The 20,790-nt window shown below is 33.1% G+C and overlaps 4 protein-coding genes across 10 annotated transcripts; 2 read left to right on the forward strand and 2 right to left on the reverse strand.

The window, feature by feature from the left end:
* Positions 1-3,358: 3,358 nt before the first annotated feature.
* Positions 3,359-7,736, forward strand: LOC102627854 (pre-mRNA-processing factor 19-like). Of its 6 annotated transcripts, none has more exons than XM_052443070.1 (5): positions 3,359-3,667; positions 4,131-4,176; positions 5,594-5,680; positions 6,562-6,648; positions 7,439-7,736. In XM_052443070.1, the coding sequence occupies exons 1-5, from the start codon at positions 3,576-3,578 to the stop codon at positions 7,535-7,537; spliced, it is 411 nt and encodes a 136-aa protein (XP_052299030.1). In that variant the 5' UTR covers positions 3,359-3,575; the 3' UTR covers positions 7,538-7,736. The 6 variants fall into 6 exon arrangements, 5 of the variants coding, with proteins under 5 accessions (XP_052299030.1, XP_052299034.1, XP_052299033.1 ...); XM_052443074.1 differs by having other exon boundaries at positions 7,043-7,735; XM_052443073.1 differs by having other exon boundaries at positions 7,240-7,734.
* Positions 7,737-9,226: 1,490 nt separating this feature from the next.
* On the reverse strand, positions 9,227-11,257 carry LOC102628059 (hypothetical protein). Its single transcript, XM_006480868.3, has 3 exons — positions 11,026-11,257; positions 10,568-10,894; positions 9,227-9,678 (listed from the first exon to the last, which is right to left on the reverse strand). The coding sequence occupies exons 1-3, from the start codon at positions 11,090-11,092 to the stop codon at positions 9,497-9,499; spliced, it is 576 nt and encodes a 191-aa protein (XP_006480931.1). The 5' UTR covers positions 11,093-11,257; the 3' UTR covers positions 9,227-9,496.
* Positions 11,258-14,563: 3,306 nt separating this feature from the next.
* Positions 14,564-16,687, forward strand: LOC102628345 (fructose-1,6-bisphosphatase, chloroplastic). Its single transcript, XM_006480869.4, has 4 exons — positions 14,564-15,197; positions 15,575-15,799; positions 15,899-16,405; positions 16,491-16,687. Exons 1-4 carry the CDS (start codon positions 14,760-14,762, stop codon positions 16,560-16,562), a joined length of 1,242 nt encoding a protein of 413 aa, XP_006480932.1. The 5' UTR covers positions 14,564-14,759; the 3' UTR covers positions 16,563-16,687.
* A 135-nt stretch (positions 16,688-16,822) lies between these two features.
* LOC102609016 (uncharacterized) lies at positions 16,823-19,887 on the reverse strand. 2 transcript variants are annotated; one of them, XM_015531299.3, is made up of 7 exons: positions 19,557-19,887; positions 19,188-19,452; positions 18,452-18,640; positions 17,661-18,330; positions 17,446-17,552; positions 17,306-17,368; positions 16,823-17,193 (listed from the first exon to the last, which is right to left on the reverse strand). In XM_015531299.3, exons 1-7 carry the CDS (start codon positions 19,731-19,733, stop codon positions 17,153-17,155), a joined length of 1,512 nt encoding a protein of 503 aa, XP_015386785.1. In that variant the 5' UTR covers positions 19,734-19,887; the 3' UTR covers positions 16,823-17,152. The 2 variants fall into 2 exon arrangements, with proteins under 2 accessions (XP_015386785.1, XP_024956028.1); XM_025100260.2 differs by lacking the exon at positions 17,306-17,368.
* Between the last annotated feature and the right edge of the window lie 903 nt (positions 19,888-20,790).

The following is a 20,790-nucleotide window of genomic DNA, read 5'->3' on the forward strand; positions in this document are numbered from 1 at the left end:
GATGTCGACTACTTATAAATTGTTACTAATTTCCTCCAAAGTCCTTCGATACACGGTGGTACACACTTTGATCAATTCATGCCCTAATAGTACCCACGATCTTCTGGTTTAATTGAGCTCATTTCTTATCATATAAATCGGTAGGTCTAGCTTCTTTGCCTTCAATGGGCTCATGCAAGTCTTTCATGTACATCAAATCTTCCATCCTAGACTTTCAAATGCCATATTTTTATAATTTTAATTTAATCATGCATGCCGAGGACTCCTCAATCTCAACCACACAAGTAATAAAAAAAATTAAAAAAAAAACATGACGCTCTGATATCACTCTGTTGGGAAAGGGACTCACACAAGCAGCTACAAATTAAGCAAAACCAAAACTCTTTCCCTCTTTGTGTGATCAAAATAGGATGTGTATCACAAATAAATTGGTAGGAAAATAAACAAACAAAATCTAAAGCAAAAATCAACCACAAGAGACACAAATTTTTACTTGAAAAAATCAAAGTAGAGAAAACCACAGGATTGTAGTCCAATATAATCTTCTACTATATTAATGTGATTACAACACAAATTCTTCTTAGATAATACTAGAGGATAACAATATCAAGAATCTAAATATTTTTAACTTACAGTAACAACCTAATAACTATCTCCTTATCAAGAGAGTATCTTAAATAACAGCCAACAAGAGTATAAAATAAAAATCAATGCAAGTAGGATTGTAAAGAGCAATGCTAGGAACTTAGCCTCAAAATTTGGGAGAAAACGAAGTTAATTTCATCTTTTGATCGTCCAATCAAATATTGAAATCATTTAGTCCCAAAACGAAAACCTCTACTGCCTTTCTCTCTCGCCACTTCTTATGCAATTCTTCTTTTTACAATAGTGTAACTAGGGCTGCCACTTGCTTTTTAAAGCCAAATTTTATGGCAATTTTCATTCACCCCCTTCAAGTTTCCTTTAATTTCTTAATTACCCAAACTTATAAACTTTGGGCTTAGGTTGCCCAAATAAGATAATCATATTCATTCTGTCAGAAAATTCTATTGGAACATGCAGGCTATAAATGCCATCTCACCTATAGTATTTCAAGTGTCAGCATTGATATGGAATTATACAAACTAATAGAACTAAAATTTAGAGATAAACCGCTAATATCAACTCTACTAAAATTTAGAGATAAACCGCTAATATAAACTCTATAGTTATTTTTAGATTTTGGTTTTTAATCAAATTTATTTTTCGAGAGCTAAATCAAAAAAATGCATTTGGGAAGAGGTTAAAGTCAACCACGCTTAACCTAATGGCAATGGAAAAATAGTTTGTGGTAGCTTATGTCCAATCAAAAGCACCAAAATGACAATTCAATGAAGAAGTAGACTATGAATTTTAAGCACAACATTTCATTTTCTTCAAGAAATCTAATGTCATTAGGGAACTTGATGACTTGGAAGGCTCAAGCATTCCTTAGACTTGCACTAATAATTCTTTAACTAAGCAGATTAGATATTAGAGAAGCAAAGTAATAGCAAGGGAATTTAAGATTATAGAATTCACTGACCATACAAAACTAATCGTTGAAGACTTTAATCAAAATATATTTTCTCCCCAGAATATACTTGAAGTTCTTTTTTTGTCCAAGACCACAATTAATTAGCTTGTAAATTTTTACCGTGAACAATAAGAAGAAGATATTAAGGCTTACAGAGCTTTTATGGAAGATCTATCAAGCAAAGAAAAAAAAAATGATGGTATAGATTTCTACAACAACTTAGATGATGTTGAGGCCCACAACCTCGATAACATGCTAGAAGCATAACTCTGCAGTGGTCCACTTTTCAATTGTCAACCTCCAATCACTGCTTTTTTCAAAGGACAATTTTAAAAAGGGAAAGCTGCGATGATAATTCTCTCGACACTCTCTTTACTCACATAGAAAGTATAAGATAAGAAAGCAACAAAAGATAAGGATAAATAGCTAGAAATAACTTTATATATAGAAAGAATCACCTCTTTTTTTATCATTGAGAAAGCAATCAAAAATCCGCTCATCAAAAAATCATCTTGTAGCAAACTTCAATCTCGATCTATAAAAGCTCTTAGGCTTTTGTTCAATTTTCTGTTGTATTTTTAGAAGATATTTAATTAAGTAATTTATTCAGCATGTATTGTAGCCAAGTTACTTAATTCTTCTCTAATAGAGAAACCCAATCCTTTATAAGCTTCCATGTGTTTATAAATGAACAAGTTTTGCGTTACAAATAGTTTATTATGAATTAAGTTTCTTTTTATTTGCTCATAATAAATGTTTTCTATTCTTAAAGAATAAAATCAAACTCTAAAGAAAAATCTAGGTTTTAGGAAAACCCAAAACCTTGAAGAAGGACCTCTGAGTGCCCAGTTTTACTCCTAAAGTATCGTTTTAACTGAAGGATAGGCGTCTCAAGGAAGAATGAAGGTTTTATGTTATAATTTCCATGCCCCTAAGAGAAAGAAGTTTTTTTTTCTTTTTTTGAAAAAACTTCAGTTTTAATTGAAAAGTTTGATTTTATACTCTGAACTTCTAGGAAAAAAAAATCTTTAGAAATTGTCAAAAAGAATACTGATTTTCGTTAGTATTTGGGACAAAATAATTTGTTATCTAATTTATTTGATAGAGGTTTATAAAAGAATTGGAGAGTATCTAGAGGGGAAGAACAATTATTATAAGAATTTTAAATTTAGCTTGCATGTCATTAGATAACTATATTTGTTCTACTTTACGAAATTATTTTATTGAAGCATTTAGTGAGTACATCAAAAAATTAATAATTTAGGAAGATTAGCTATAATAGGAAGTTATATAGACTGTAATATTAAACTTAGAATTATTGTCAACAGGAGAATAGAAGTAGCATTGAATCAAGGATATAATATAGGATTAGGAAATACCGATCCAGAATGATTAATGCAGAAGAAACTATTATCAAAAGTATTATAAGCACTCCATCTCTAGCATTATTTACATTCCGCTATTCTCAACTTAATAGATCACTACAAGAAAACTGGCAATAGATGACAACTTATGATAGATTTTGTATATATCATAAAAGCATGGCAGACTCATGATAGAATATGGTTCTATCATGTATTAGTGATGGTTTTGTGATAGAATTATTGTTTATCAAGAATTAATGATATAATCGTGATAGAAATTTGCTCCGTCAAAAAATTATGATAGAATTATGATTTTGATTATATTTGACCAAATTTTAATATATTATTTTATTTTAAAAATCAAACAGTACCATTTTAAAAATTGAAAAAATAAAAACAAAAAGATAAAACGTTACGATTTACTATGAGATAGCTTAAAACACACAACTAATTTTGTCGAAGTCTCGGACATTCTCCTAGTCACTCTCCATTTTGCCTCTCTCTTTCATCATTTGAAACCCTAGAATTAAAATTTCATTCTTAATAGATCATAAAAACTCCACTATTTTGCCATTCAAAATGCCACCATTCTTCCTCCGTTCAAGCCATCACGCTTGCTTGCTCTCTCATTTCACGTTGTTACTCAGTCTTTTCATATGTTCGTCATCTCCACAAGCAGATCTACCACCACCATGAGAATCAATTGGTTTTTTAATTTTTTTTCCTCGACGAATCAATCCATTTCCAGGTAAGGTTGCTGAATTTTTTTTAAATAAAATAAAAATTGACATCGGGTATGTATTAAAACTTGTGAGTTTAGTTTTCTAAATAGCAAAATTTGTTGGGATTTTGGTGTAGAAATTGATTGGGATTGATTTGCATGGTATTGGATTTGTTGTGGAGGGGTAAGGTAATGGTGGCTCGTGGCTGTCATGATGGTTATGGTTTGGCTTTATCTTGAAATTTTCATGTTCAATTATCTTGTGCATTTTACCCGTTCTTGTCTAAGAAATCATGATTTGGAAAATTTTGAATGCCAATTGAAGATTTAACATTTATAATTAGTTTACAATTTCGAAATATTTTTGCACATGTAAGGTGCTTGATCAACAGAGAGTTAGTTGGCAGAGAAAATGGCAGTGGTCTTATGCCTTATGCGGATTCTCTAATTCCCTATGTGTATTTGACTTTATTCACTTGTTTGTTGGCAGAGAAAATGGCAGTTGTCTACCTAATACAAGTAATGTAGAGAAAATAGTATGTTTCTTTCTTTAAAAGCCCGCTACAACAGTGGATCATTGATGGGTTCTGACTCATGAGGCTAGATTTTTGCTTCCTTGTTGAATTGCTGTGATTTAAGTTCTTGATTTGTATTCTCACTCTGTTAGATATCCTCTAATAGATTTGATTTAGATTTTTACTTAACCTGGCTTGGAATTTCATGTCTGATTATGGCTTCTTAGTTTTCCATGTTAACATATATGTTTCCATAATGTTGATTTTGATGATAACAAACAAGATTAAGAATGATTAATCTTTTAAGCTCAAATTATTTTTTATACATTTTAAATAAATCATTATTTTCACATTATAAAGGTTTTATATTTAATGAAAAAATGATTTTATGAAATTAGTTTTTTTCAAGTTTATGGTTTCATTGAAAGAGTTTTGAAAACTTTGAAATCAACAAGTATTGCTTGAAATTTTGAAGGACTTATTTGAAAAGTTTCATAGCATTGTGGGCCATATCATAATTTTAGACAGTTTTGAGATTAACAAAGCATTACTTAGAAATTCTAAAATTTGGACATATTTGTAAAGTTTCATAATGTTTTGGGCCATAGTACAGTTATGGAAAGTTTTGGGGCCAAACAATAATTTTAAAAAATAATTCACTGTAGCAGTTACTGTAGCAAGTGGCTATCCGGATCCTGACAAACGGTAGACCGAATTCGGGTAGAATGTTTCTGGAACTTAAACGGCTAATCGGATTTCACAAGCGACATACCAGATGTTCAGAAATTCAAAATTATGGCTGTAACGGTAACATTAAGCGGCTAACTGAATGTCCATAAACGGTAAGCCGGTTATGACCAAAATGTACATAACGACTAGTTTTTGAGTTCAAGCTATATAAACTCAAAACCAATTCATTTTTTGTAATCTTGGCAAGCAAAAACAAGTGCACACAACATATATTGAGCTTCAATTTCGTAAATCATCATTTATTAAATCATCTTTGTTCTTCAATTTGTATATCCACTCTTAAAGAGAGTTTCATTGTTGTAGTTTTCATTTCTCATCAAATTGTGAGTGTACAAGTGTGAGAAACACTTGGGGTGAAGAGATTAGAGAGATAATCTCTTGTTGTAAAGGTTCATTGACACCTTGAAGTCAATTGTAACGTTTAAAGTCTTGGAAAGACTCGGATAGTGAAATCCTCAAGCCCAGTGTGCTTGGAGGCGTGGACGTAGGCGGGGATTGCCGAACCACGTAAAAATCCTTGAGTTTGCTTTCTCTTCCCTTGCTCATTTATTATTGTGCTTTCAATGAATTTACTGTTTTCGAATTTATTAAGGCATTAGATTGGATTGTTGTGTGGTTTGCTTAGCTTAATTTTTAAAATCCCAATTCACCCCCCCTCTTGGGTTGCCTAGTTAGTATTTCATTCCAGGGTGTCGAAACTATAGATTCTAATTATTTAATTACTCCAGAAAATATTGAAAGGCTGAAGCAGGCAAAAGAAGCCAAAAGGGTCCAGGTATGCTCTTTATCTCTGCTTCTTTGGATAATGGATGAGATAAGTAAATTCTTATTTGTTTATTTGAGTTTTACCTATCTAGTAGATTTTAGGATTTTAGTTGTGACAGAAATCTAGTTTGAGATGTTGTACGGCATACTGCTGCGGACTTAATATTTGATATATAAAGATCATATTTCTGGATTATAAAAGATCTTAACAGCTTGAAAAGATGGAATGTTTCTATTAGTAAGATTTGTTTTGCCAGGCTTTCTTTGGAGGTTAATTATCACCCAGATTTTCATGTGCGCAAGCATAGAACCTGGTTTGAACTTTTAGGGGGTGTTTGGCCCCCCTCGTTAGCACTCGTTGCATTAGCAAGCTTAGGTTATATTCCAATTTAATCAGTATGTAATAAGCTCTAATTTTTATGGTGATCTTTTTCTTTCCATGAAACATATAGTTTTCCATATTTTAGCCCATGTTTTTCATTCATAATATCATATTGTTTTTGTGTTCATTAGGTCTCTTCATTCCATAATAATTTAGAATGTATAACACATATATTTTGTCTTAGAGTTTTGCGCCAATTATTCTTATGCAAGATTTATCTAGTATACTTTACAAGATAGAGCTATTATAAGATTTTTTTTTTTTTTGAGATCCCTTGTTCTGTGCTCTTTTAATTTTTTTCATTTGAAAAGTGAATACTTTTTTTTTATAAACAATGATAATCGTGTAAGCATAATTTAATGTCTTTTATCATTTTTTTAACTGTAATATTGCTAATTTCTTAGCGACACTTCTTCAAATTCATAATTTTAATTGATACTGAATTTTACATTTTAATATGTGATTCTTTATTATATTTCTTGGCAGTTACATTGTTTGTCTAATTGTAGGAATGGGATGGTCTAATGCAATCTAATTTTGCTTTGGAACAACAACAGCATACATCAAGGCAAGAACTAAGTCATGCATTGTACCAGGTAATAGCACTTGAGGCTATGCCTGCTATATTGGACATTTAGTTTATATGATACATATCATCTGTTTGGTTGTATTGATGTACATATTGTATTGTGCTAGCTGAAGTTAATGGAAATATGAGGTTGCTGCTAAATAATTTGATTTTATAGATAATTAGTTTATAGGCTTGTTGTTATCTCTATAAAATGTATTTATCCAGAAAATACGCATTGAGCCTTAGCAAATTTCGTTTTTTCTTCCTCTAATGAAATACACATTTACATTTTATGTCTTCTTCTCTTTGACCATAGTACAAATTGTAATTAAATCATTACTTGAGTAGCTCACTGACCTTAGCATATTGATTTGTCCTCAACATGATGTTTCTTGTCGTGTAATTACTGGACTAAAAAGGAAAAGGATGAAGCATGATCATCACATGTGCAATCTAAAAGACAAATAATGCCTGCAGCATCAATTGCAGTTACATCTTATACTACTCTTAGTAGTGGGAAAATAGGTTCTTTCTCCCTGTAGTTTTAGGTTTACTTTTGTTTTAGCATCCCTCGGATTTACCTTTTACTTATTTATTATCTCATTCGATATCTTAGCCCTTAAGGATGAGGATGTGGCCCTGCTGGATAAAAAATACATGCTGGAATTACTTCTGCCATTATTGCTAAGTTGACAAACCATAATGCAACTCTTTTACAACAGCAGAAAGAGCAGCAGCTACTCTTTATTAATGTGGACGATTTTGGTCATACAAGTTTCATCTGTGACTTTAACCTTGTTTGATGCTGGAATTAGAGTGCTATTGGAAGATGGTATTGGTGCTGGAAGTTTTGCTGGAGTCTTGCTAGAAGTCTTGTTGTTGGAAAATTTTCATTTAGAAGTTTTGTTGGGTAATTTGGCTTGGTGGCTGGAATTTGAATTGCTTTTCTTGGAGTTTAATTGGGATTTAAGTATTGTTTTATATTTTAGTTCTTTTTTATTTGGGATGTCTTATTATGTATTGGTGGTGATGACATTGAATGCTAGATGTATTTGTTCTTAAATTAATTTGTTGGATTGAATGGAGGTTAATTAATATTAATTGCTTTTAGTTTTTTTGACGATATTCATTTTTTATAATTAATTAAATTTGTAATCAAGAATTCACAAATAAATTATAATCATAATATATTTTTTAAAAAAATTAACTTTATGACGGGAAATACCCATCATAACATTTGTCATAAAAAATTTCTACCAAAATTTAATAATAAATTTACAAATGACAATTTAATTTTCCGCCAAAAATAAAAAAAAATGGCGGTAAAATTTCTACCAATAATAAATTTAATTTCCCGCTAATAATAAATTCAAATTTAATTATTTTTTATATTAAAATATTGTGTGACAGATATATGACGGTAAAATACTATTATGAATTTATGACGGAAAATATTCTGTCATAAATTAATGACAGTGACATAGATGACGGATGAACTATCTGTCATGCACCCTTTTTTATGACAATTATTTCCCGTCATCTATTACTTGTTTTCTTGTAGTGGATGTGAGTTAGTAAAAGTATTGGATTATTTTAAAAACAAATATAGAGTAATATGTAAAGGAATCCTAATTACTAGAATCCAAATTCAAGTAGTTAAGAGGTTAATAGAAGAAGTCTAAAATTTATAAGATAAATAAAGAGAACTAAAGAAATAGAAGGTGTTAAAAGAAATAAATAGTTGTCTTTATTCTTTCTTCCGTTTGTTTAGCAGCACTCTAATATTAATGACATCACGGTGATTAAATAATAATGTAATTTAAAAAATATCAATAAGTAACAAGTATCAAAAATAAAAATTCATTAATATATTCAATACATTAATAATTGATCTCGACGTGTTTTCATATGTTAAAAAATTTAAAAAATAAACTTATCATCAAGAATACAAAATAATCTTTTTCTATATGTGCAATAATAATATTACTCAATTATTAATCTCTAATCTAATTTCACAGACGATTTTTCTCAAAATTCATAGTTGAAAATGTATTTTACTATTGTAGTTGTGACAATTAGTAAAATTAATGCTAATGTTATCAATAAATAAATTAATTAATACAATTTATCTTTTTTAGTATTAACTATTTTTCTTGTTAGCCTATCAATCTCTTTCAATTTTAAAAATTTGTTATTAGAACCCACATGTGTAATGTAAACATCAAATTGAATTTTAAGTGTCAGAAGATTCATTGAAGAAAAATCATTTTGATAAACTCAATAAGATAAAATAATTTTTTTTTTATGTGAGGAGAGTTAGCGTGCAACGAATTTCAAAATAATAATTTTTTTGTAGGTTGGAAGTTAAAGATAAATACTTAATATTTCAGTTATTTTTAAATTTTAATAGGTATTTTTATGATAATTGAGATAAATATTAAATTAAATTTATAAATTTTAAAAAGTTAGAGGGGGCTTGAACCCCCACTCCTAACGTGGCACCGCCTATGCCATCACCTATATATGTATATATTAAAGACGTTTATAAACATCCCAAATCCCGCATTTGTGCACATATGCATATTCATGTATGATAATTGATATGTGCGTAAGAAATGAAACTCTTTATTACAAAAAAGATAACCAACAAAATCACTCTGGAAAAGGATAAAATGAATAAAAAGAAAACAATTAAACTCAAATTCACTCTAACTCTCTCAAATTGTTCTGCCAAATAAATAAATATGATTCCTCAATGATATACCACACACCCTTTTAACGAGAATGATTTTGTTGAAACGATGTACACAACGTGACAGCATGCCTATATATATATATATATATATATATGCATTACAGCAGTGGTGCTAAATTTATGCTGGAGACGGAGCTGGAGCACCGATGAAGATTTTTCTTGATTTGGAAAAGCCAACGGGGGAAGAAGCAGGAGCGGTGGCAAGGCTGACGGTGCCGTCACCGCCGGAGCTCAAAAGCTGAAGCATTGAACGGTGAGGGTTGCTGCGGGTAGCCTGGCAAATGTCAGGCAAGTATGCTCCTGCGTGAACCAACACCACGTTCATATTAAGTTACATGCAGCGATCCCATGATCATGTATACAAACAGCGTTATTGCACGTTGACTTTATTAAATTAGAAAAAGAAACTCGTATAAAAGGAATATATATTATAAGCCATGCGACGTGTCATGCAACTTTGTGACAGGAGAAATAATTCTTTGACTGATGGAGAAGAAAAAATGTCTCAAGCAAAGGGTTTATAAGAGAACTCTTTAATTAATGTGTAAACTTAAAGAGAAAACAAAAAGCAAAAGCTAGATGTGGTGTTTGAAGGATATGTTTTATGCTCACAAAAGCTAAATTCTTTCTTTTTTAATATTTAATAAGTCTAAATTCTAGATTTTCCCAAAAGCCGTCTCCCCAAATATCTTTAATTAGTCGGTAAATATAAACAAACCATTTAAAAATCTCTTTCTAGAAGGTGTTTGATTTGTATTTTGACCATACAAATTGTAAGATTCGACGTTATCAAACTCGTCAAATTTCGCTAGAAATTAGAAAATTACATTTTCAATTTCTTTCTTCTTTTTTTTTCCTTCTAAGTCGGTAGTTGAAAAGGTCTTAGAAGAAATTTGATGTATATTGACCATGTAAATTCAAAGATTTGACATTAACTATTTGATATGTCAAATATTTCTAGAACAATTTTGTTTTTTGTTTTTCGGAATGGTAAACTTAAGACATAATTAAACCCAACTACTAATTGTAACCCATGTCACAATTAACATAGTTCATTGATCTTATTATTGCCATCGACCATGAATAGACTTGGCAACCAATAATTTTTTTTCCTCCGTATTTGTAAAATTTGTCCGATTTTAATTGATCATAATGAAAAATGAAGAGTTGATAAAATGAATGTTCATACCTTCACCGGCGGCCAAGTTAAAGTAGAGGTCAACAATGTTAGGGCACTTCTGGTAACAAGCCGGCGAGCAAAGCTTGGAAGCGAATTCAGGCTCAAGGAGAGCGTCCGATGAAATCCCAACGGCGTTCCTATCAACACCACAAGCTTTCACGCATCGATCTGTCTCAATGTAATCCGCCATTTTTTCAACAACAACGTCCGATGTCTTGCACAAAAATTCTAGGCTTCCGTCTTTGGTCGTGTAAGTCTCCAGCAAACACCTCTTCCCAGAAGACGCAATTGAAAATGCACAAACATTCTTTGGCAAAGACTCGCACTCAATCTCAGCTGCAGAACAACGAACCGAAAATTAAAAAGAGAAAAAAGAAAATGTAAATACCCATTTGCCCTCACGCCCTGCACAGGACGTACAACCAAACAATAAAATCATAACATGCATAGATAAATGTAAACATTACCTAGAGCTGCATGGAGAAAGAGGGAGGAGAGGAATAGAACAAATGACAATCTAAGTGAAGAGGCCATGAATGCAATTATTTTTTCTTTTTCTGATTTTAGGGTTTTTGAACAATGAAGATGAAGAAACAATTAAGAAAGTAAATGGGATCTGTGAGAGAGAGTGTTTTGAGGAGTTTGCGGATATATAGAGGAGAGATATGTACCAAGAAAAGGTTCGTGGTTTCTATATATAATGACATGTGGGAACGGCTTAAGGTTTCCTTTTATAAGCTTGCGTATTTGTGTGATTTGTGTGCGTAGAGATGTTAGATGGAATTAAATTAATTAGTAAATGAAGGACGCGTTTGGTGGGTTCATTTACGAATCTCTTGGACTTTTCTGTGGAGCCCATGTTCGATGTTTTTGTTACTTACTATTTTTAAAAACCTTTTTTTTCTTTTTTCTTCTTTTGATTTAGTTTACTATATACTAGTCAAATCTGGGTTGATATATTATATTGTGTTTTCTCATTGACGACTGCTAAAGACGTGTTTGAATGGCTCGCACGTTACTGTATCGAGAAGGTTCTCAACATTTGAATCATATTCTCTTATAATTAACCCGTGTGACAATTATAATTTGAATTATTCAAATTTCAGCATGTAGTACATAACCAAAATAAAGAAAGGAAAAAAAAAACTTAATTTAATGTTGTAAGTACCACATTTCCGCATTGTATTGCTAATATTATTAAACAAGAAGTCAAGAATATCGGTTAATTAATTGGATTATTAAAGTAAGAATTTCAATAAACATCTCTATTTTAGTAATAACTCCTCAATTTGAAGCTGAATTAATTTAATGATCAAATGGACAGAAAAAAAAAAGATTAATCGAAAATTCTTCCAAAATAAAAGAGTTGTTAGGTCGATTATTATTTATTCAATACAAAAATATCATAAAAATTTGGAGAGGTGGTTAAGTTTTTGCGTGGCCTAAGGGAAAGGTGCGCCCCAACGCATGTCGGATGGAATATAGAAAATTAAGCAGAAGCCAACTCATTGACAAAGTGAATCAATTGACCGAAGATTAAGTCACCGCGTCTTTAAAACTGTAAGGTGCCCGTAGGTTTCCTTGTTTGCATCAGAAGTAAATTAAGCTTCGGTCGCAGTTCCACATGTCGAATTGCGTATGTGGTGACAAATCAAAATGCAACAGGAAAGTCCCAACAGTTCGTCCGCAATTTTGGTGGCGGCATTGATTGAAAGAAAAGAAGCTTCTCCGAGTCCTCTCTAGCTTAACTATGCATGTTCTTGCAGTTTCTGTCACGCAACATGACCAAGTCTTCGGTCTCCACCGTGCTAATGTCATCCTTGGTAGTTATTAATTATATATATATATTAATTTTTCGTTCTGACAATCTTAAAGTGCGAAAAAAATTTTAAAAAAAAATTAAAATCGTGAGATTTTAAAGACTTAAAATTTAAAGCGCTTAAACTGCACAGTTTATGTATTTTTCTGAATTTTTTTACACTTAAAAATTTCTGATTGAAACATCTATATATATATATATATATGATTCAATTCAAGATCCTGAATTTATTAAAGTCCGAGAAGGTTATTAAACTCTATAATTTAATAATGTAATGACATTATATTGTTAAACCGTAAAGTTTAATAATTTTTTCAAACTTTAATAAAGTCCAAAATCCTCAACCAGGTCAGCACTCTATGTTACATTAATCTTCTTAGTTAACCATTTGTATTATTAAACTAATTCCTTCAATTAGAGGATTTTTTGGCCATGCCGAGTTCAGGTAACCATAATTTTAAATTGAAACAAAGTTAATAACAATTGTAGAGAAATAATTGACCGCTATACATTTTACAATAGTCTTTTTGCTTACGTAATTGCAATTCATCTGCTTTTACCAGCTGTCTTTGTTCAATTGATATGCCTGAACAAGTACGAAAATTTATGTCCGAGTCAACGACAGATGTTCTAATTAATATTACACACATACGTAAAACATTAATTGGTTTTTTTTTTTTTTAACACGGATAATAACAATCAAAGTTTACTGAGACAACTCTAAAAATCTAAGGGATCAATCTAGATCATCAATGTCTAAAGAATCAACCTAGATCACTTAGAACATTTTTATTACGATACAACCTAGAAATATTCTATTCTTATTGTAAAAACCGTGGACCTCACCAATATTCAAAGTCAAAAAATATATCAACTTCCACAGTCTACCATCACACGATCACATATTTTTTCATATATATAAATATATATGTGAAATAATAAGATATTTCGTACGAAATTATATAGAAAAAGTCACGTCACTTAAGGGTGGGTAAATTCAGAGGGTAATTTTTAAAAACCTCCCTTGAGGTTTGGACTTGTTGCAAGTAGATGGCGAGAATTGATTTATTTGTAAAAAACCCCCTACCGTCAGTTAATTTTAACATTGACCGTTAGTTGACCGTGCAAAGACAATATTACCCTTAACAATAGTTTATAAACGAAAATAACTATAAAAAAAACCAAAATTATTAGCTATTTCACCATCTTTAAATTATTGATATTTTCTTAAAGTTCCTATAAAAAAGATAAAATTAAAAAATCCTCTTTAAATTATTGATATTTTCTTAAAATTCCTACAAGAAAGATAAAATTAAAAATTTAAAAATGAAATTGTCATAATCTTTACCTATGATATTGTAAATTTTTAGAATTGACAAGGATAAAATTGTTAAAAAATAGGGTTTGTGCTTTTCGCGCCAATAATTTTGGTTTTTTTTATAGTTATTTTCGTTTATAAACTATTGTTAAGGGTAATATTGTCTTTGCACGGTCAACTAACGGTCAATGTTAAAATTAACTGACGGTAAGAGGTTTTTTACAAATAAACTAATTCTCGTCATCTACTTGCAACAAACCCAAACCTCAGGGGAAGTTTTTAAAAATTACCCTAAATTCATATTCAGATAAATTTGATCAAATTTTGGATTAATTAGGTTGGAAAAAACATAACTTAAATTCAATCTGAACATATAATCCGATCCGAGATAATTCAAATTGGCTCGGGTCGGATCAAAATTTTGTATTTATATATACTTTGATTTCTTTGAATTTTCCGATCGAATTTGACCCAATCTGATCATAATCTAACCAGCTCAGGTTGGCCAAAATCCAACCAATCGGATTAGACTCTTCATTCGAATCCAATCCGAATCCAAATTTTCTAGATCGAATTGGTCTGGATCAGTTCGGGTCAAGTCATTTGCACACCCCTACCATCACCTTCAACAAAATAAATCTTTTTTATGGGAAACGGAAATTAGGCCGACTCTTGTCAAACTATGGGCTTGGACCATGATGTATTCCTGTAATGGCCCAAAGACATAGTGATCTTTTTGGACTCGATAACAACAAAGCGGGCATATAATTTTTACCAACTCAGGCCACAACTTCATGTGGCGCCACGCATCTTTCCACTTGCAGTTTGTAAATACTCGAGTATCGTTTCTGTTGAACACTCCGCATTACAGAATGAACCATGGTCACAAAATCAAAATCAACTGTGAAAGAGAGATAAGTGGGGCCATCATTAACAGAAATAGGTTGCCAGCCTCACAATCCCATGCTCGGCTTACACAACTCAATCCAATCAGCAACATATTGCTTGTAACAGAGCATAACAATATCATCAGCTAGCAAGAAAGCAGAAAGCAGAGGGCCAAAATGGTTGCAGCAGCAGCGACAGCATCATCACAGCTTCTCTTTTCAAGCTCTCACTCTTTCTCTCGGCTCTCTCCTTACCAAATATGTGTCTTCGACTCCAAAGCACTCGTGTCGTCATGTCCCAGCAACGTTTTGAAGAGAAGACATGTTGGTGTTGCTGCTGGGGTTCGGTGCATGGCTGTTGGGACAACATCGGAGGTTGCAACCAAGAAGAGAAGTTCGTATGAGATTGAAACGCTGACAAACTGGCTGTTGAAGCAAGAACAGTCTGGCGTTATTGATGCTGAGCTCACTATTGTGCTTTCCAGCATTTCAACGGCGTGCAAGCAGATTGCTTCTTTGGTGCAAAGAGCTGGCATTTCCAACTTGACTGGAATTCAGGGTGCTGTCAATGTTCAAGGCGAGGACCAGAAGAAGCTCGACGTCGTTTCAAATGAGGTCAGTAACCACTCGGTCCAAATACTTTTGCAGAATTTTAATCTGCGGCTAAATTACTAACTGTGAACTGTCAAGTTTTGCAGTTTTACTTGATGGGTATTCTTAGAATACATAGTTTTGCAGTTTTCTTTGATGGGCATTCTTAGAATACTTGTGACATGATCAAAATGATTTCATTTAAGTTACTTCAGCTGCTGTACTTCGAAAATGAAGTTGAATCAAAATTTATACAACTGAGTAGTTTGTCTTAATTCATATTGAGTAGTGATCCTGTAATTAGCTTCTTAGGTTCATAGTACGGCGTGATTTGTTAAGCATTACTACTTCAAATGAGCAGAATGCTATCAGATGGAAAGTTGACTGTTTTGCACTTGCAGGTGTTCTCAAACTGTTTGAGATCAAGTGGGCGAACCGGGATTATAGCGTCAGAGGAAGAGGATGTACCAGTGGCGGTAGAAGAGAGCTACTCTGGAAACTATATTGTAGTTTTTGATCCACTTGATGGATCATCCAACATTGATGCTGCAGTGTCTACTGGATCCATCTTTGGCATATACAGCCCAAATGATGAGTGTCTTGCCGATATTGGTGATGATCCTACTGTGAGTTTCATGCTTCTGTCATTTCATTGTAATACTAAACAGAAAAATGAAGTCTGATAGTAAATTACTTCCATTTTTTTCAATTTTGATACATTGCAGCTGGGCAACACTGAACTAAGGTGTGTAGTGAACGTGTGCCAGCCAGGAAGCAACCTTCTTGCTGCAGGCTATTGCATGTATTCAAGCTCTGTAATCTTTGTGATAACTTTAGGCAACGGTGTCTTTGCATTCACCCTGGATCCCATGTATGGAGAATTTGTTTTGACACAAGAGAACATTCAGATACCCAAAACCGGAAAGATCTATGCTTTTAATGAAGGGAACTACCAGCTTTGGGATGACAAGTTGAAGAAGTACATTGACGATCTTAAGGATCCAGGACCCAGCGGCAAGCCCTATTCTGCTAGGTACATTGGTAGCTTGGTTGGTGATTTCCATCGAACTCTGCTCTACGGCGGCATTTATGGCTATCCAAGAGACAAGAAGAGCAAGAATGGAAAGCTGAGGCTCTTGTATGAATGTGCACCAATGAGCTTCATAGTGGAACAAGCAGGAGGCAAAGGATCTGATGGCCATCAAAGAGTACTTGACATTCAACCTACTGAGGTGAAAACAATCTCATAACCATGAGCTTGTGCAATTTTATTAGGTAACTGGTTACTAAGATGCTTTAGTTGCTTTCTTTTGACAGATTCACCAGCGTATTCCACTGTACATTGGAAGCCAGGAGGAAGTGGAGAAATTGGAGAAGTATTTGGCTTAAATCTAATGTAATAGCAAAGAGAATTATTTCATGTTAGTGTCCCAAGAATTACACTAAATTGGAAATATTTCGTGGAAGTTTTGTGTATATTATCCAATTATCAATGTGATACAAATTGAACTTAACTCTTCAACCATCATCAATGTCGCTAAATGAAGAACATTATGAGGATGTATTGTTGGAAAGTGTAATCTAAAGTAAAGGGGAAGCAAATTAATTGTATCAACCTCTTCCCATAACTATGTAAGCTTTTTTCCCTTGTATTTTCAGTCCAAAATTTACTCTACTTCATCCAAGCACAGTGATATAAGAAATTAGCATTTAGAATAATTCTCCACCAATGATACAAGTGGACAAATACAATTTCAGGCACGACTGTACTATGTTCCACCCAAATTTTTCAAAGCAAACCTCCATGGGCATCCTAAAGATGTTAAGCATTGATTAGAAACTTACATGTAACCTAAGAGAAAAATGTATGAGAATGACAGCGGAAACAATGTCAGCCTAGGAGTCATCTCTGCAGTAAGTTCTGTACTGATACCATGTCAGACTATGAGTCGCCTTTATCTTCAAGATTGCTTTCATGCTCAACAATTTTGCTGATCGAAAGAATTCTTGCAGCCTTTTGCTGAAATTACAAATCAGAGGAAGCATAATCAAAGCAATGAAGTGATAAGTTTAGCCCCAGTGACAAAAAGACAAGAAAAGAAAAATTGAAAAGAAAAGGTTGACAAATTTACCAGGACTTAAAATCCTTATACATTTAGTTATGGACTTTACTGAAGTCAGGGTATTATCAGGGCCTGTAAAATAAACCGTTCAATATGATGACAAAATAATGCAATAAATAAAATCATATCCAATAAGTGAGTATAATTACCTTCAGCATTTATATCTTTTCCTGCAACTACTTCTGTTACTGTCGATGAATACTCGGACACAATTTGATCAACCCCCATATTGGCATTCCCCGATTCATGAGATGTTCTACACATATGCAATACAGAATAAATTGTCAGATGTAACTTAGTATGTTGTGAATATAGTAGGGATATATAGAATTTTTCACTATGCAATAGGAGAAAGAAAACACACCCTGAATCATTGTTCATGGAAGCACTCAAAGAAGGCTGGCTAGGACGGCCAATTCCTTCACAATCAAGATCTAAATCAACTAACAGCTCAGAGAAGGAAAAGTTAGGTCCGAGAGCATCTAAATTAGGAAAATCCATGTCAAAAATGTCAGCTTCCTTGTCAGAATCAGATGTTGAAATCTCATTAACAATAGGTGTATCCGAGTTCACGGCCTCATCAGAACCATCAAAATCTAGCCTCCCTTTTACATGATCCCTCTTACTCAGCCTTGTCAAGTTTGTCTTCAATGGCGAGGAAGAGGAAATGCAATGGTTCCTCTCCATTGTGTAGACTGTCATTTGTTTGTATGGGCTCACTGTAACTCTCTCCGATGAAATGACAGTGCAGTTAGTAGGAGTTATCTCTTGAGGAGTACTATTGGCACTTGAATTAGCAACGAAAGAATTTCCCAATGGAGATTTATCTGCTTGAGAGGAAACTGGCTGTGGTGGGGTCTTGGGGCCAGAGGAATTGGTAGGAGTGGGAATTGAACCCTGATTGAACAAACTCTTTGCAACACTGGATCCTTGAATGAGTGATCCATTGGGCGAACGGTTGTGAGGTGATAACTCGACCACAGAGGAAGACTGGGCAGTATCCTGATTAGAGACTTTACTCTTTGATTGTGTTGCTGGATTGAAAAAAAAAATGCAATAACAAACAAGTGTGTTACCATTCCAAAATAGAGATATTTTTAAGTAACAAACGCTACAAGGACATAAATTGAATGCTTGATTTTGGAATAAACTTACCTTTGTTTGACAAATTCTTGGAGGCTATCTTACTGCAAGATTTCTTTGAAGCTGGTGGGGCGGCGTCCAACAGAACCTTTGAACCTGCTCTCTTCCTTGTTAATGGGCAATTTGGAACTGCTGGGCAATTTGACAAATTGGATGGCACGGACATTGGCACAACAGTTGGTGTGTTGTGCACAACATAACCTGTTAAGCAATCACCAATGGATCAGTTTCAAACACATGAATTGTTTTTCACTTATGAACACTACAAAGCGGAAAGAACGTGAATCCATGCATTCCTCTTAATGATCCAACAAGAAACAAGAAAAATCATCATGATGACTCAAAATAGGCCATGAAATTGAAACTTTATCAAGATTAATGCTGCTCACAGCTAAAAAATGCCACAAGCATAACTAACAAAGATATCATCAACACTCACAATAAACTCAAGAATGTCAATCAATACTTGTTTTATAATAAAACCTTAAACACAAGTCAAAGTAATATCCCATAAAACCATTGTTCTGTTGTTGGTTATTTACGGTTTAGATTTTCATTCTTGAGTTTGCCTTCCAAATCAAATGCAAAATTAAGCAATTAGTCATGAAACCAATTAAACAAAGTCAAACCATAATTTCAAATCACGCATAGATATGGAAAAACAACTAGATCTGCACAAATGAAACAAAACCCTCAGAGATTCTAAATAAGTAAAGTTCAATCAAATGTAAAATTGAAAGTTAAGTACCAGGCGAGGATCCACTAGATGGGACAGAATGAGGAACAACAACCGTCGGTTGTGCTGGCCTTGCAACTGGGGCCTGAATCATCGGCGGCGTAGAAGAACTCGCGTTGTAAGCGTTCATAACATCTTGCATACCGTATAACAGCGTCTGGACCCTCAATTTTTCTTGATCCAATCGAGCCCTCTCCTGTTCTAACATCACCTTCTGCTCCTTCAAACATACATACTCATTCAGCATCGCCGCCAGACTCAGCAAACTCTTCGGAGCCTTCGCAGAAAAATAAATAAATAATTAGCCACAAGCCCAATTACACATGCCTTAATCCCCAAATTAAACTATTAATAATAATAATAATAATCCTTCATGGGTACCTCGTGAACAGGAGATTTTGAGATGAGAGAAGAGGCTTCAGTTCTGAAGACGGAGCGAGTCTCCGGGAAGTTGTTATCGGAGAGATAGCGGTCAACGATGAATGCGACTTGCATCGGAGTGACCTTGCCTTTCCCGAAGATATTGTCCGGTTTTTTAGATCTGTTCTGTTTTCCCATTATTGGAAGATGTGATTTTTGTGAAGACAAATGAAACGGAAAATGCAGAATGGATGAGAATTCAAGAAGGAGACGGAGGAGGAGATTGTGAAGAAATAGAAATCGAGATTCAGAATTTGGAGGATGCGCGAAGGGAAAGCGCGGGAGCTTTTGAATATTTTGGAGGAAAAAAACTGATCAAGGGAAGAGGGACTTTATTTATTAATTGCGAGTTTTAGCGGTTGGCTTGGATTTGTTTTTAGCTGCGCGGGAAAATTGATCAAACGTTTTTTAGGCGGTGAAGATTAAGCGGTAAATCTTTATTGATTTTTCTCTTTTTTTTTCATTTATTAATCAAATTTCCTTTACGATATTTACAGTATATTATTATATATGGAATAAATTAAGTTTTAAATACAAGATAATCCGTTGTTTCATTTTATGATCCTAATCTTTAAAGGCTTTTCATAGGGAAATTTTAAATGATGAATTCAAATTAAAATTTATTATCTTCGTAAATTATGTTAACTTTCGAGATTATCACTCTTAGGATATTATCGAATGTGATAATAATTCATTTACGACCAATTTAGTCATATATATATATATATGTATGTATGTATGTATGCACACACACATATATAGGAAAATATAACTTTAATTTATTCAACAGAATTAAATGAATGCAGTCAAAATTTCTGTTGGGAAATAATCCAACCAAACAACAGTTTCGTATCCTTCTAAAATTGACTTAGTTAAAGAGTGAATATTTACATTACAAGATCCAAGAACATGTTGGACGTAAACAGTCTGAGAATCCTTAATCTTGTCATGGATTTATGATATAACTTAAAAAATCTATGTCTTACTACCTTTCATGTTGTTAGTCAAATCAACAACCATTTGGGAATTAGTTTCAATACATATTGAAGCTAAACTGTACTTTTAGCCACTTGTAAGCCCAATTTTCAATTTTTAATTTACGTATGAGTAAAGGTGGCCAATGGGCCAAACGGCACGGGCACGACACGTGTCTGTACAGCACGGTACAGTACGCACGTGACTTGTGCCGAGCTTA

The sequence above is a fragment of the Citrus sinensis genome, chromosome 6 (assembly GCF_022201045.2).
Source record: "Citrus sinensis cultivar Valencia sweet orange chromosome 6, DVS_A1.0, whole genome shotgun sequence".
NCBI lineage: Eukaryota > Viridiplantae > Streptophyta > Magnoliopsida > Sapindales > Rutaceae > Citrus > Citrus sinensis.

What these genes read in the sequence shown, in the direction of transcription:
- LOC102628345 (XM_006480869.4), top strand. Translation starts at nt 14,760, where the DNA reads ATGGTTGCAGCAGCAGCGACAGCATCATCACAGCTTCTCTTTTCAAGC. An exon ending in TCGACGTCGTTTCAAATGAG is followed by an intron (nt 15,198 to 15,574) that starts GTCAGTAACCAC and finishes TTGCACTTGCAG; the next exon opens with GTGTTCTCAAACTGTTTGAG. An exon ending in ATATTGGTGATGATCCTACT is followed by an intron (nt 15,800 to 15,898) that starts GTGAGTTTCATG and finishes GATACATTGCAG; the next exon opens with CTGGGCAACACTGAACTAAG.
- LOC102609016 (XM_015531299.3), bottom strand. Translation starts at nt 19,733, where the DNA reads ATGGGAAAACAGAACAGATCTAAAAAACCGGACAATATCTTCGGGAAA. An exon ending in CAAAATCTCCTGTTCACGAG is followed by an intron (nt 19,453 to 19,556) that starts GTACCCATGAAG and finishes TTTTCTGCGAAG; the next exon opens with GCTCCGAAGAGTTTGCTGAG. An exon ending in CAAGAATTTGTCAAACAAAG is followed by an intron (nt 18,331 to 18,451) that starts GTAAGTTTATTC and finishes TTTTCAATCCAG; the next exon opens with CAACACAATCAAAGAGTAAA.
- LOC102627854 (XM_052443070.1), top strand. Translation starts at nt 3,576, where the DNA reads ATGTTCGTCATCTCCACAAGCAGATCTACCACCACCATGAGAATCAAT. An exon ending in CAAGTAATGTAGAGAAAATA is followed by an intron (nt 4,177 to 5,593) that starts GTATGTTTCTTT and finishes ATTTCATTCCAG; the next exon opens with GGTGTCGAAACTATAGATTC. An exon ending in AAGAAGCCAAAAGGGTCCAG is followed by an intron (nt 5,681 to 6,561) that starts GTATGCTCTTTA and finishes GTCTAATTGTAG; the next exon opens with GAATGGGATGGTCTAATGCA.
- LOC102628059 (XM_006480868.3), bottom strand. Translation starts at nt 11,092, where the DNA reads ATGGCCTCTTCACTTAGATTGTCATTTGTTCTATTCCTCTCCTCCCTC. An exon ending in CTTTCTCCATGCAGCTCTAG is followed by an intron (nt 10,895 to 11,025) that starts GTAATGTTTACA and finishes GTTGTTCTGCAG; the next exon opens with CTGAGATTGAGTGCGAGTCT. An exon ending in TAACTTGGCCGCCGGTGAAG is followed by an intron (nt 9,679 to 10,567) that starts GTATGAACATTC and finishes TGGTTCACGCAG; the next exon opens with GAGCATACTTGCCTGACATT.